This window comes from Buteo buteo, chromosome 16 (assembly GCF_964188355.1).
Source record: "Buteo buteo chromosome 16, bButBut1.hap1.1, whole genome shotgun sequence".
Classification (NCBI taxonomy): domain Eukaryota; kingdom Metazoa; phylum Chordata; class Aves; order Accipitriformes; family Accipitridae; genus Buteo; species Buteo buteo.
The window spans coordinates 3,132,023-3,146,077 of record NC_134186.1 but is presented as its reverse complement, the minus strand read 5'-3'; the positions used below and the strand labels follow the sequence as shown (position 1 = coordinate 3,146,077).

At 54.1% G+C, this 14,055-nt stretch overlaps 1 protein-coding gene across 1 annotated transcript; it reads left to right on the top strand.

Annotated features, from left to right (window-relative positions):
* The first annotated feature begins 633 nt into the window (after positions 1 to 633).
* On the top strand, positions 634 to 13,321 carry RNF19B (ring finger protein 19B). Its single transcript, XM_075047352.1, has 9 exons — positions 634 to 1,379; positions 6,481 to 6,686; positions 8,368 to 8,512; positions 8,976 to 9,138; positions 9,812 to 9,926; positions 10,449 to 10,589; positions 10,921 to 11,128; positions 11,912 to 12,043; positions 12,548 to 13,321. The coding sequence occupies exons 1-9, from the start codon at positions 790 to 792 to the stop codon at positions 13,020 to 13,022; spliced, it is 2,175 nt and encodes a 724-aa protein (XP_074903453.1). The 5' UTR covers positions 634 to 789; the 3' UTR covers positions 13,023 to 13,321.
* Positions 13,322 to 14,055: the final 734 nt, after the last annotated feature.

Genomic DNA, 14,055 nt, shown 5'->3' with positions numbered 1-14,055 from the left:
GGAAGGAAACAGGAGGCTTTTAAATTTCTGCATGACTGCAGTTAAGAACGTGGGTTGTAGTTTCAATGCCTCTGTATGAACGAGGCTAAACCCTGCACTCGGGGAAGAGTTCCCGGGTGAGTAAATCTCCACACGACTCTTCACAAATATTACAAAGGGGGGCCACGCAGCCAGGGGCAAGATGCCCCAGCGGGATGAGTTAATTTGGAGGGGACTCCTGCGGTTACAGACCCTCCTCTCCAACAAGAGACACGTGAAAAAGCAAACCGCCTGGGGGGTGACAGCCTTCCACTCGCCCCCAGGCTCCTTCACAACCCACCGTTAGCCCCAGGCCTGGGACGGGAGGGGGAAATCCCTCGGCTGGATGAGGCCCGCGGTGGCCCACCCCGGGGCGGGCAGCGATGCTCCAGGCAAACCCCGTCAGCGCCGAGGGCGGGATTCTGAGGGGAGGCGGGGAGGAAAAAAACCTGAAACCACTCGGGGCGCTGCTGCCCTGAGGGGGGGGGGGGATCTTGCCCGCAACCAAAATGGCGGCGCCAGCGCCCGCTGACGAGAGAGGGGCGGGGCGGGGCGGGGCGGGGCGCCTGCGCAGTGGGCGGGGCGGGGCGGGCGCGGTGCCGCACTCACTCGGCTCCGGGGCCGCCGATCGTTGCAGCCCGGCGGAGGCAGCGCCCGGGGAGGGACGCGGTACCCGGACACTTCCCCCCGCCCCGCTTCGTTCCCCTGGAACTGATCCTCGCCCGGACGGACCCCATCGATTGGCAACTACAGCCCCGGTGCCCGGTAGCCATGGGCTCCGAGCGGGATTCCGAGTCGCCGCGTTCTTCCTCTATCCACTCGGCCGCCGCCAAGTGCCCCAAGCCCGGTCGCCGCCGCCGCCTTTCCTTCCAGAGCGTCTTCTCCGCCGCCGCCGCCTCCGCCGCGGGCGGCCGCCGCCGCGCCAAGGCCGAGCCGCCTCCCGCCGCCCCGCCGCCGCCTCCCGCCGCCCCGCCGCCGCCGCCGCCCCCCCCGCCGCCGCCCCCGCCGCCCCCTCCACCGCCGCCCCCCGAGGAAACGCCGGCGGTCCCGGAGAGCGGCGGCGAAGAGGAGTTGGAATGCCCGCTGTGCCTGGTGCGGCAACCGGCGGAGAACGCCCCGCGGTTGCTGTCGTGCCCGCACCGGTCGTGCGGGGCCTGCCTGCGGCAATACCTGCGCATCGAGATCACCGAGTCCCGCGTCAATATCTGCTGCCCCGAATGCAGCGAGCGCCTCAACCCCGCCGACATCCGCCGCCTCCTCCGCGACTCCCCGCACCTCGTCGCCAAGTACGAGGAGTTCATGCTGCGACGCTGCCTCGCCGCCGACCCCGACTGCCGCTGGTGCCCGGCCCCCGACTGCGGGTGAGTGCCGGGGGGGGGACGGGGACACGACACCACACGGTGGACCGGTGGGGTGCTGCCCTGTCCGTCCTGGGACAGCCTGGGGAGGGGGGGGACCCCTGTCCCCATAGGGTGCTGTCCCCATAGGGTGCTGTCCCCATAGGGTGCTGCCCCATCTGTCTGTCCTGGGACAGGTCAGGGGAGGGGGGAGGACCCCCTGTCCCCATAGGGTGCTGTCCCTATAGGGTGCTGCCCCATCTGTCCATCCTGGGACAGCTCAGGGGAGGGGGGGGACCCCTGTTCCCATAGGGTGCTGGCCCATCCATCCATCCTGGGACAGGTCAGGGGAGGGGGGGCAACCCCTGTCCCCATAGGGTGCTGTCCCCATAGGGTGCTGCCCCATCTGTCCGTCCTGGGACAGCTCAGGGGAGGGGGGGGACCCCCTGTTCCCATAGGGTGCTGTGCCATCCATCCATCGTGGGACAGCTCGGGGAATGGGGGGGGACCCCCTGTTCCCATAGGGTGCTGTGCCATCCATCCATCCTGGGACAGCTCGGGGAATGGGGGGGGACCCCTGTCCCCGTAGGGTGCTGTCCCCATGGGGTGCTGCCCCATCTGTCCGTCCTGGGACAGCTCAGGGGAGGGGTGGGACCCGCTGTCCCCATAGGGTGCTGTCCCCATAGGGTGCTACTCCATCTCTCCATCCTGGGACGGCTCAGGGAAGGGAGACCCGCGCTCTGCTGGGGTGCTGCTTGTCCCCAGCTGGTGCTGGGACAGCTGGGGATGGCATCCCTCCTGGATCCACTGTCCCAGTGGGATGGTCCTCATCCCCAGCAGGTCCTGGGGATGGTATCCCACCTGCTGTCCTGCTGGGGTGCTGTCTGTCCCCACCTGGGTCCCAGGACAGCACAGGGAGGGGTGGCTCACCCCCAGTGGGGTGCTGCTGCTGATACACGGTTCTGGTCCTACCGAGCCCCATGAAGAGCCCTCGTTGCAGGTGTTCTTTGCTTGCTTGTCAGCAGTCCCTTCAGGAGAGTTGGTGGGCCTTGGGTACCAAAATGCCGCTCCAGCTGTCCCTGCTACCTTGCTAGAGCACCAGGATTTGACCTTGGGGATTGTGGAAATACAGACAAATCGGATACAAGTGATAGGACTTGAAGGGGGTTTTAGCTGAGCCATTGTTTCCCTAATTTAAAAGAAAGCTTTTTTCCGCACAAATGGGAAGCGTGGAGTTTCCCGGGCGTGTGTATCGCTGCGAGCTATGGGGATGGTGTGTGAGGACACCCTGCAGCTTCCATGGTGGGGAAGAAGGAACCGTAAACGGTCACTTTTTCCCAGTGAGGATGCGAATGCATGGCACAGAGGAGTGATGTTGACTCACTGTCCGTTGCCTAAATGAGGAAATGTCTGTCTGTCCAGAAGTCAGACCAGCCAGGCTTGATGACTTTGTAGTTATCTGCGTGTTGCTTTCATTTTCTGTTCTCCTTTCCTTTAAATGAACTCTGTTAGGTTACTATTTGAATGTAAGCCAAAGCTGCCTGGAAAAGAGCTTTGTTCAGGAAACTTAGAGAAGTGTTGCGAAGTTTACCTAGAACTCAGCTTGGATTGCAATTCTGGGTAGGAAGAACATGAAAGGAAAGTCTGACCTAGTAGAATGGAAAGTGTGGTGGGAGGGTTGTGAAGATTTAATCAGAGCATTGTAATAGCCTTCCTATGCAAATCGGTTAACCTGGCTCAGGTTACCTATTTCACAGCCTCTGAGCATCTGTATATAAGGGCTTGTTTTTTTCAGAGGGTGACGTTAATAGTGAACAACAACTTTGCTCCTTTCTGAAGCAAAATCGAGTGCTAGATCTTGATATTTCAGCAGCGCTGGGGATAAGAATAGGGAGATAGAGCAGGTTATGCTGCCCACAGAGCGGTACCAGAGGGAATGCCCCTGCTGTTAGTTAACCAGCCAGAGAAAATCCAGCTCCTGCTCACCAAATCTTGGCTCTTTAGCTGCTGTGATATTTATCTGTGCTCAGGATAAGGTGTAAATGCAACGTAAGTCACCCATGCTGTCTGGTTGGAAGGAGCCAGCCCCAGCACGGCCTGGAGGGTGGTGCCTCTTTGACAGTGACCCAGCATGAGTCTGATCCGACCGTTGCTTTCGGGAGGTTTGGGCAGACCGGTGTTACGCACAGCTCTCCGTGTAAGCGAAAGCCTCCTCCCTGGCTAGCCAGTGAGCAGAGTGAGCCAGGCGACGTGCGTGGGCATCCTCCTCTGAGCTGCCCAGCAGAAACAAGAAGCGACCCGGGGGCTGTTGGAGACCAGGCGGCTCTCGTGGACCGATGCTGCTAGTGTGTCTCAGAGTAGCACTCGAACAAAGGCTGTTGGAATCAGCCCTCCGGCAGGGAGGGGAATTAATCGCCCTATTCATTCTTCCCAGCGAGCTTGTCTCGCTGCGCTTATGTAAAGTCAGGGTATGAATTATTTACAGCGGGCTTTCCCACCGTAGTAGCGCCGGTGTACGGAGCCAAGAGCGGGAGCGTCGGGCTGGGGGCACGGCGATGCTCCGCGCTGGGTGTCACCCACCACCGAGGTGACGGCAGCGAGGGGCTGCTGCTGCGCGATGGCGGACAAAACGCTGGGCGTGTGGCACGCAGCATCCTCTGCCTTCCACGCGTACCGCAGTCTTTCGTAAATGAAAGAGCCTGAGCTGTGCTGCCAGGGAGGAGGAGGAGGAGGAGGAGGACCAACACAACACCGGTGCATGTTGCCATGGAAACGCTGGTCAATTGATGCGCCATCAATCGCAATACAAATCATTTTCTATGTTTGCAGCTCTTTTTTTTTTTTTTCCCCCCCCCTTGCTACAATCAGGTGGCATCGCTGTCTAGTGTTCGTCACACTGCATCTCTCATAGAAGCTTGGAAGAATAACAGAACCTTTAAAGAAACGGAGCTGTGTAGGCTGAGCTCTGTGAATGAGGCTGGAGGCAACTGGTGAGGCTCTGACTCCCGTGGAACAGCAGGAGGAGGGATGGAGGCAACTCGTGGCCATCCAAGGAGTGGGCTGGAAGTGGAGATGTGCGGTTCCTGGGGTCTTGGGAAGAGGAGAGACAACTCGCTGTTGTTGCTGCATGGGGAAAAGTCAGATTTTCCCTTTTCATCTGCTAGGGTTGAGCCTGGAAGCAGCTGTTTAACACAGCGATATGTCCGAGGTCAGGTGAAGAGGGGGCGTGTACTGGCCGTCCAGCTCCTGCTGTGGCTAATCCTAGGCACATCGCTTCAATTGCCTTTTTCTAGTTGACCTTGAATTCAGAGATGTGTTATTTCTTTCCCTAATAGACAGCCATGTAGTTTGTTTCCCCGCAGCTGTGGGCGTGTTCACAATATTTGTCGTTTCAGCTTTAAGAAGAAAATATAAATGATGGCAACTTTAATTTCTCATAGGATTTGCTCGAGTGTTTCGAAAAACCCTACATTTTGAATGAGGGGTTAATTTGGAGCATGGGGTTGCTTGATATATTACACTGAGCTTTCCTAGCCCACTGTTATGATTTGATACAGCAGTGTGTCATAACACAGCTGGTCAGATGAAGCTTTTTTTTTTCTTTTTTTTTCTTTTTTTTTTTGTCTTGGGGTAGGTCTTTGGCTGTATCGTAGTGGCAGGGTAAGGATGCTTAGCGGGATCTTCCCTAGACAAGATGCGTAGGAGTCAATGTGGGTCAAGTTTGTCCCTCCCAAACCCCCAGGCCATCTGTATCCTGTCTCTCCTCGAATATTGGCTTCACGTGCAGAAGCGCTCAGCTGTTGATGCACGTGGAGACCCTGTAGTCGTGCCTCCCGGCCCTGCGTTCGGCGCAGAGATGTTGTTTCTTTGGTGATTATGTCGTAGCCTGGCAGGATGAAGTTGCTCAAACTCCCACGGGATATGAATCATTGTGGTGTGACACATTCAGCGGTTCTCACGCTGCTGCTTCTGAGAAGAGGCAATACAACTCGAGCTACACAAGCTCCAAATATAAAACCTTAAATAGGAGTTATTTTCCTCTGACCGCGAACAAAAATACTGAGGATGAACCACAAAAATACCCTTTGCCATACTGGTGTCGCAGAACTGGAAGGCGCTTCTGGAATTGCTCAGTTCAGCCTGTGCCAGTGGAAACTGCCTCATCCTAGACGACTAAGCCAGCTTTCCTATGGCGGTGTTTGGTGATGCCGCTTAGACTTTTGTGTAGACAGCATGCTTCCTTCTGGAAGCGTCACCCTACTATCAGAAGAAGTGAGCTGCTTGAACCTGGCCTCCCTCTCTTGCACGTTCAGTTGGTTTTACTCAAGTTTTGGCTTATTCCGGAGGCAGAGCGTTGTTCTTCACTGCTCTTTAAAAAAGGAAATTCTGTGGAGATCAACAAGAGCTTGCTTCTTGAGATAGCTATACGTGGAAACCCCTCTTGTTCCACTTTTTTAGGATTATTCAGTTGATAGAAGTGCCCAGGCCAACCTCGGCTTTCCTAGACCGCTCCGGGCCATATAGCATCCAGCCGTATGCCTGTGCTAAGGAACTGGGGTATGTGTGTTTAGCCACAGGTGCCTGGAAAGAGCAGCATGAGCCCGTTGTAGGAGCCCAAATCGGCAAAAACAGCAAGCTGTTAGCCAGGCACACCGGGCAAGACAAATCTGGTCTGTGTGAATTGACAGTGAGAACTGCCAGCAGTTATCGAGGAGAGAATTCAATACTGTAAGCTGTCTATATAAAAGGTATCTGCCCCAAGTAACCCAATTAGCACTACGTAATTTCGGGCCCTGCAGCGCAATTCACAGGACTGGAGAAAGCAGGAATTTGTCTAGCGTGCAGGCTGCTGTACGGACGGTGGTCAGAAATAAGACGAAAGAAATGAGATGGGAGAGGTGGGCTGACTGTCTGCACTGGCTGACCTGCCCCGCAGGCTCCAGGGGTAAAAGCACGCGTCGCTCGAGCTCACTGCCGCGGTTTTTCAACCAGCCGCTTTGAGCAGAGCGGCTCAGGCAGCGACAGCCTTCTGTGCCACCCTGGGCAGGCTGAATTAAAAGGATCGCTGGACCGTCGCTTGATAACTTTGTCTTTTACTAATTCACCCGGTGTCTTCCTTCTCCAGTTACGCCGTTATTGCCTACGGCTGTGCCAGCTGCCCCAAGCTGACCTGCGAGAGGGACGGCTGCCAGACGGAGTTCTGCTATCACTGCAAACAGATATGGCATCCCAACCAAACCTGCGACATGGCCCGCCAGCAAAGGGCGCAGACGCTCCGAGTACGGACCAAGCACACGTCAGGCCTCAGTTACGGACAGGAATCCGGCCCGGGTATGGATTCACATGGTTTTTTGGTTACTCAGTGCTGCAGTCATGCCTGTGAAGCTGAGAAAGAGCCACCTGTGTGCAAAAAAAACAAAAAAAAACCCCTTCCAGGCAAAGCGAGGGGGGTGTTAGTGCCCTGCGGGGAACGCTGCTGCGTGGCACAGCTGAGGGTCTCCGGCAGCCGCGGGTGAGAGCAGCTGTGAAACTCCGAGTCATTTCCCCTTCTCATGTGTGTTAGAACGAGTCTGGTGGGCTCCTCCAAGAATGCAAAACACATCAGTAGGTGACGATGTGCTTTCGGTCCTTCCGCATCACGGCAGCTCCCCTCATCCACCCCAGCTAGGCTTGTGGCTCTTTTGATCTTGGATGTTCTCGCTTCTTGCTGATCTAAACCCTGAACAAATACGCACTTTTTACCCTTGCAGCTTCAAATTTGCCTGCTGCGGTAGTAAAGCGTAGCATTCGTGTCTAGTTGAGTGTGGGGAGCCTCGCTCCATGCACTGTTAGGTGTTAGTAATGTCGGGTACAGAAAAAAAAAAAGCCAACCCACAGACTCCTGTGCTGCCTGGTAGGAGCTGCTGTGTCTCCTGAGTTAGTGTTCGTTAAAAATAACTGTATTGACTCTGGAAGTGGGCAGTAAGGCCATTTCAGAAAGTCTCGCTCTACCCCCAAACAAAACACCCTGCTTTTCCTTCTATGTCAGGAGTTTAAATGTTAATACGCTTACTTAGAATGGAGCTGTCGTGGGTGGTTCAGAGGTGGCTTAGTGGTATGTCAAGATTCAACATGCCCCAGTTAGAGGGCCCTGATAATGGACAGCATAGATACTACCACAGCCTGTGGTACAAGCCAGCAAGCAAAAAATAGTTTCTGAGTTTTTTCATCCTTTTAGAGGAGATCCCTGCCAGGAAGAGCTTAGCACTCAGCCACTGAAAGGGAGGTTCTTGAGACAGTGGTTTTTCCCCACCCTGTTCTTGCTGGATTCAATATAGTGATTAATAAGGTGCGAGCTGGTCTCAGCAGCTGGATTTCATATTGTCGAGTGTTGCAGAGGCTGCCAGCAAAGCCCTGAACCACTGTGCAGCCATTGCATAACTGCGATCAGATGACACTTGAATTAAGGAAGAGATGAAGGACCCTTATCCTGCTCTGCCAGCAACAAACTGGGGACTGGACAGCCTCTGCACCGGACCCCCATGTGTGGCTGCAGACCCCATTCCCCCTTCTGGCTACTTTTGAAGGCCAGGTTTGGAGTTTCTCTGATGCCTTGTTCTCCCGACTGTTCTGTCGTTCTTGGCCCATGAGTCACCTCAGTGGAGCGATTTAGTAATGGTTTGTTCTTACGCTGTTGCCTTGGCTAGCACAGGGCAGGTATGACTTGTTCCCAGCATTTAAGCATGTTCTGGAATACATCCTGTTCAAGGCTAGAATAAGCTTTTAAAGTGACTGTTGTTTGCAGTCCCTGCTGTCCAGGCAAATGGCTTTGGTGGGATCTGTCTCACCGATATTATCTTCTCACTCTGAAGATAAACTAAAGACACAACCCTCCCCAGTTTATCTGTGATTAGCAAAGGTGTTCTGCCCGCACAGAAAACAAGGGTTTCAATCCATAACGAGAACCCCCTCGTTGATTCTTCATACTTGCAGCACAGAGTGTCCAACTCAATCCCGTGCTTCCTCCCCGTAGCTGATGACATCAAGCCGTGTCCACGTTGCAGCGCTTACATCATCAAGATGAACGATGGGAGCTGTAACCATATGACCTGTGCCGTGTGTGGCTGCGAGTTCTGCTGGCTGTGTATGAAGGAGATCTCGGATCTGCATTACCTCAGGTGAGAAAGGGGAGCAGCACGCCTGGGTTGCTGCCGGTGGGGTAGCACGTGCTTCTCTGAAGCTGCTTGGAGGAATTCATATCGCGTGTTGGCCTTTCATCCTCCTGCCTCTCCCATCAGTCGGTAAAATTTTCTTCTTTCTGACCCAAAGATCTGAACTTTCTCCCTACGTTACAGCAGGAGGATGCTCATCCCCACCAAGAAAAGCTCCTCCTGATACAATTGCATTTGAGAGCTCTTAGCGTACTGGATCTTAAACATAGTCCCGGTAGTGTGATAATCACCTCGATGAGCAAATTAATCTTGATGGGGAGAAAGAGGGAAACCTTTTTTGTGTTGTCTGTCTGCTTCCTAAGTTTTGGGTTTTGGGTTCGTGCAGAAGTTGAACTTGGGTTTCTCGGGAATGCATAGGAATTGCTGTGGTGTTAATGTAATTTACTTTTCTTTTTTTCCTTCCATTAAGCCCCTCTGGCTGTACATTCTGGGGCAAAAAGCCATGGAGTCGTAAAAAGAAGATTCTCTGGCAGCTGGGCACATTGATCGGTGCTCCCGTAGGCATTTCCCTCATTGCTGGCATTGCCATTCCTGCTATGGTCATTGGCATCCCTGTGTATGTCGGGAGGAAGGTAAGTGTGGAGAGTACAAGGTTGGAGCTGAGGGATCTGGGGCTTTTGGGCCATTCTCTGTACTTAAGGCATCTGACCAGAAGCTTAGTGTTGTTATGAAGGGTGAATCTTTTCATAGAACCAAAATTTAGTTGTCTTTTCTAAACCTTGTCTTATCTTTTGGGCTTCATGTGGGGAGAGGGAAGGTGGTGGCTGACAGCCCTTCAGGCTGAAGTCCTCTCAGATGCATTTTGCATTGCTCTTGTGCCTCTGCCTTGAATCAGGAGCACCCAGGGAAAAACCTGGTCCCTTTTTTAACACATCCTGTGATGATGGGCTTTATGAGACAGTGGCTGGACCCTGAGCATCACACTTTGGCTTGCATAAGTCACTCGTGTGTTTTGATGCTGACCTGCTGCCCCAATCTGTGTGATACTGTTGTGTGTCTGTGCTGATAAGGAGGTGTTGAGAGGGAAGAAATGGCATGTCAGCACTGGACTTGTAGCTGATTCTTTTTCTTAAACACAGCCCCACCTGCTAGATCTGATCTGTGAGGAGATCTGTAGTCAAGATGAGATTCTTTAAGGACCAATGCAGCTGACAAGGCTGTAAAATGACAAGTTTATTAATGTCTTTTGCTGGTATTTGCTCATGGCCAGGCTCTGTTCTCACCTGGTGCTTCTCTTTCCGTCAGATCCACAGCAGGTATGAGGGAAAGAAAACCTCTAAGCACAAGAGGAACTTGGCCATTACTGGTGGGGTCACCTTGTCTGTCATTGCCTCTCCAGTCATCGCTGCTGTCAGTGTTGGTAAGCGGGCACAGTCCCTTTCCCTTCTGGTGGGCCGGTAGTCACCGAGACAAGTGGGTAGCCCAGCCTGTGAGATGGGGGTGGCCAAAGGGCAGTTTGCGGACCGCTGCTGCGTGCTCTTCTGGGCACATCCCTCTGTTTCGCGTCCCGGCTGCGTGTCCTCATGTGCTTGAGTCGGCCTGGAGCCAGCGTGGGGCTTGTCTGGGGCACCAGTTGCCTGTGCCACAGCCCACAGCGGAGTCCCTCGGCACGCAGATCTGTCTCTTACCCATAGTCTGGTTTGGTGGCTGATGTTTTGGGGGTTCAGCCGAGGCCGTCTGTGCTCTTGGGGTTCCCTCATTCTCCACTGCAGCAGCACAAACGAAGGGCTCCTCCACTGTCTTATCTGCAAAGTTGTGAACTAGGACCTTTAAAAGCAGCGTAAACACAACTGAAAGAGTCCCTACCCCAAAGAGTCCTTTCTGTCTGCCCAACGCAGCTCAGTCCTAAACTTCTCTTAACTCAGCGCATCCTACCCTCCAGGTATTGGCGTCCCTATCATGCTGGCTTACGTCTATGGGGTTGTGCCGATCTCGCTGTGCCGAGGCGGTGGCTGTGGAGTTAGCACCGCCAATGGAAAGGGTGTGAAAATTGAGTTTGATGAAGATGATGGACCAATCACAGGTACGGTGATAACTGGTGAAGGGAAGGGGGTGAAGCAAGACCCTGTCATTGCCTCTTGTAATGAAATGGTAGGGGGTCTTAACATTTCCCAAATCTGAGTATCAGTCTTTACCTGGGTTTGGCTGGAAGCAGTTATTTGCTTCAGTCTTCTGGTGATCAGCTGTGTAGCTCTCGAAGCAGAATCTCAGCTCTTCCTTGCCCTGGACAAGGCAGGGAGGCAGTCTGAGACGAGACGAATGCTGCCTGCTGTCTGACCCCCGGCTCTGCCAGCACCGTCGCAGCCAAACGGTTCCCTTGCTGATTCCGATTCCTGTGCTCTTCTTCCCCGCAGTGGCTGATGCCTGGCGAGCCCTGAAGAACCCCAGCATTGGCGAAAGCAGCATTGAGGGGTTGACCAGTGTGCTGAGCACCAGCGGCAGCCCCACCGATGGGCTCAGCGTGATGCAGGGCAACTACAGCGAGACGGCCAGCTTCGCCGCCCTCTCAGGCGGCACCCTGAGTGGAGGTGTCCTCTCGGGAGGCAAGGGGAAATACAGCAGGTAACTGAACTGATGGGCACAGCAAGAAAAGGGTAGAGGCTCCCGAGGCCCGTGTTGGTTGAGTAGGCTTCTTTTGGGGAGCTCTCCAGGACTGTGGGTGGTCCTTCTTTTGACCTGGGAGCCGTGTCCTAGTATTTTTTACTTCTTGGTCTATTGTAGAATAACCAGTCCCAGCAGACCAGGCTACTTCTGGAGTCAGTGCTAGGCTGGTTCTTGCAAGGAGGACAAAAGATAAGTTTTTGTCCCTGCTGAGCTCCTTGAAACTGCAGAGCTGATGCTTCAGGTTAATTGGGGACAGCGCAGAGATGCGTGCATGGCCTGTTAAAGATCTTCCAGTCCTCTTATCCCAGCCTAGAGGCTTTGATGCTTCCTATTCTCCACTGGCCTATAGCAAGCAGGGTCACTGCTTTCCAAGTCAGGAGGTTACACCACAGTTTTCCTCTAAACTTGCCTGTGAATCAGTTTGCTGGCTAATTGGAGACACGTGTTGATACGGCAGCCAGGATATAATTGTGACTGTGTGCTAGATCTGTGGAAATTGGTTCTTCACAGGAATTGTGTGAGTCATTGATATAAACACAACTTTACCTTCGTCATGGAAAACAGAATGGGTTTACCTAAATGGAACCAAAAATGAGACTAAATGAACCGTTGGGCTTAAACTGTCATGCCGAGACGCACCAGCACAGAGGGCCTTTTTCTTTCCCATGACAAACAGCAATTGTTTGGTGCCCCTTGGGGACCATCTAAGGCATTTCTGAGGAATCCTCTTCTTTCCTGCAGGCTGGAAGTTCAGGCAGATGTCCAGAAGGAGATTTTCCCCAAAGATTCGGTCAGCTTGGGGGCTATCAGTGACAATGCCAGCACTCGAGCCATGGCTGGTTCCATCATCAGCTCCTACAACCCCCAGGACAGGTAGGAAGACATGCAATGGTGCAAAGAGTGTTGGTAGTGGGTGTCCTGCAAAAATCCGTGCTCTGCGAGGTGCTGCTGTGGGTGGCACGATGACTGTAGTGGCACCAGTCAGCTCTTCTGTAGCTGGCAAGTGGATTGATCCTTTTACTCGCCCAGACGGAGGACTGGGCACAATTTGGGAGCAGCCTCCGTGTGTAGTGTAGAGGCTGAGGAGGGGATCTGCAGCCCAGGACCCTCAAGGTCTGTTCCTGGCAGCTTGCAGGGACTCTGGTGCCTTCCCAGTTCAGTTCATGGCTTACAGCCTGGGGCCGATCTTGGCTGCTGTTTGGAGGACTCAAGGGGAGCAGCGAGTGCTGCTGTTTCCCAGATGCCGTGGGGTGATGAGCAGCATCTTGCTCACGTTTGGGAAATGAGATCCTCCTGGTACAGCGATGCAGTGCCCAGTGTTGACCCAGTCGAACCCAGCAACTGTACCCAGTAACGCAAGGGTGCTTGTTTCCGCAGGGAGTGCAATAACATGGAGATCCAGGTGGACATTGAAGCCAAACCAAGTCACTACCAGCTGGCCAGCGGCAGCAGTACAGAGGACTCTCTGCATGTCCACACCCAGATGGCAGAGAATGAGGAAGAGGAAGAGGAGGAGGAAGAGGAAGAGGATGGTGAGCAGGAGCAGACGTGCAAACACCAAAGCTGTGAGCAAAAGGACTGCATTGCCAGCAAAACCTGGGACATCACCCTGGCCCAGCCTGAGAGCATACGGAGTGACCTGGAGAGCTCCGACAGTCAGTCGGATGACGTGCCAGACATTACCTCGGACGAATGTGACTCCCCCCACTCTCAGACTGCAGCAGCCTGCCCACAGACCCCCAAAGCTAGAGGTGCCGAGAGCCCAAGTGCCCACCTGAGCCACTGTGCCCAAGCCGAGGGCTGCAGGCTGGATGAAATAGTCAAACTGGAGTGCATCGAAGCCAGAGTATGAAGTGGCCTCCTGCTGAAAAGCACACTCGCTGTCATTGCATCTTTTGGGGCAGGGTTGTGTCCGTGTTGGCTTCTGTTTGTGATTCTCCAGCTGGCTCCCCAGCCTCGCCTTGGGAGTTCCTGTTTCTTACGTGACTAAAAAGAAAAAGGATAAAAAAAAAAAATCCCCCGCCCTCTTTTTGTTTTAATTTATTGGTTCAAGCTCTGTGAGGTGTGTAAGAGTGTAAATATGTACGTGTGTCTGTATGTCTGCAAACATCCTAAGGGACTATTTGAATAAAGACTCTGGTTGTCATTCGACTTGCATTCAGCTCATCCTTTGCAAAGATGTCCTGTGAAATCCTCTGGCTCCTTTGCCCTTTGCTCAAGCGTTTGTAGACACTTCCCTAGCCCAAGGCATGGGGAAAATGGGGACATCTCCTCTTCTGCCTCTAGAAAGTGGGGTGTGACAGCTTTGTTCTGTCTGTGTCAGCCGTGGGGACGGTGCATGGGCCATGTGTGGCTGCAGTGGCTGGACCTGCTTTGTCCTGAAGCTGTAGTAAGGAGAGGTCTCTCTTCTCCCTGCTCCCTGTGCAGTAGGGCTGTGTACAGGTTAAAAGGGGGGAAGGATGGGGACTAAGGCTGTGCTGAGCCAAATTCCCAGCGCTGCTGGGTGTAAGGGATCTGAGGAGGCTGAGGGCTGGGCTGGCAGCTCAGGTGGGATATTAGGGACAAGTGTCTTTGAGCTTCTGCCTGGACCAAGCCCTTCCCCAGACCAGTCCCAGGAGCCAGGGCTGCATTGCTGTCCCTGTAATTAAATTGTCGGCGCCTCGTGTCTGCAACGAGCTTTGCAGAGAGCATCGCTTAGCAAGGATCTCCCGTGAGCAAGGGAGGGCTCCCCAAAGCACCCCTGGTACAAGCAGAGCTGGGTTGCTTTTTCTGCAGCCACCCTGGCAAGCTCTTGTCCTCGGCCCCTCTCATCAGTCTCTTGCTATCCGTAACTTCCCTGGAAACTTTTTTAGGGTGATTGCCACCAAAGGGGCTTCTCTGAGTCC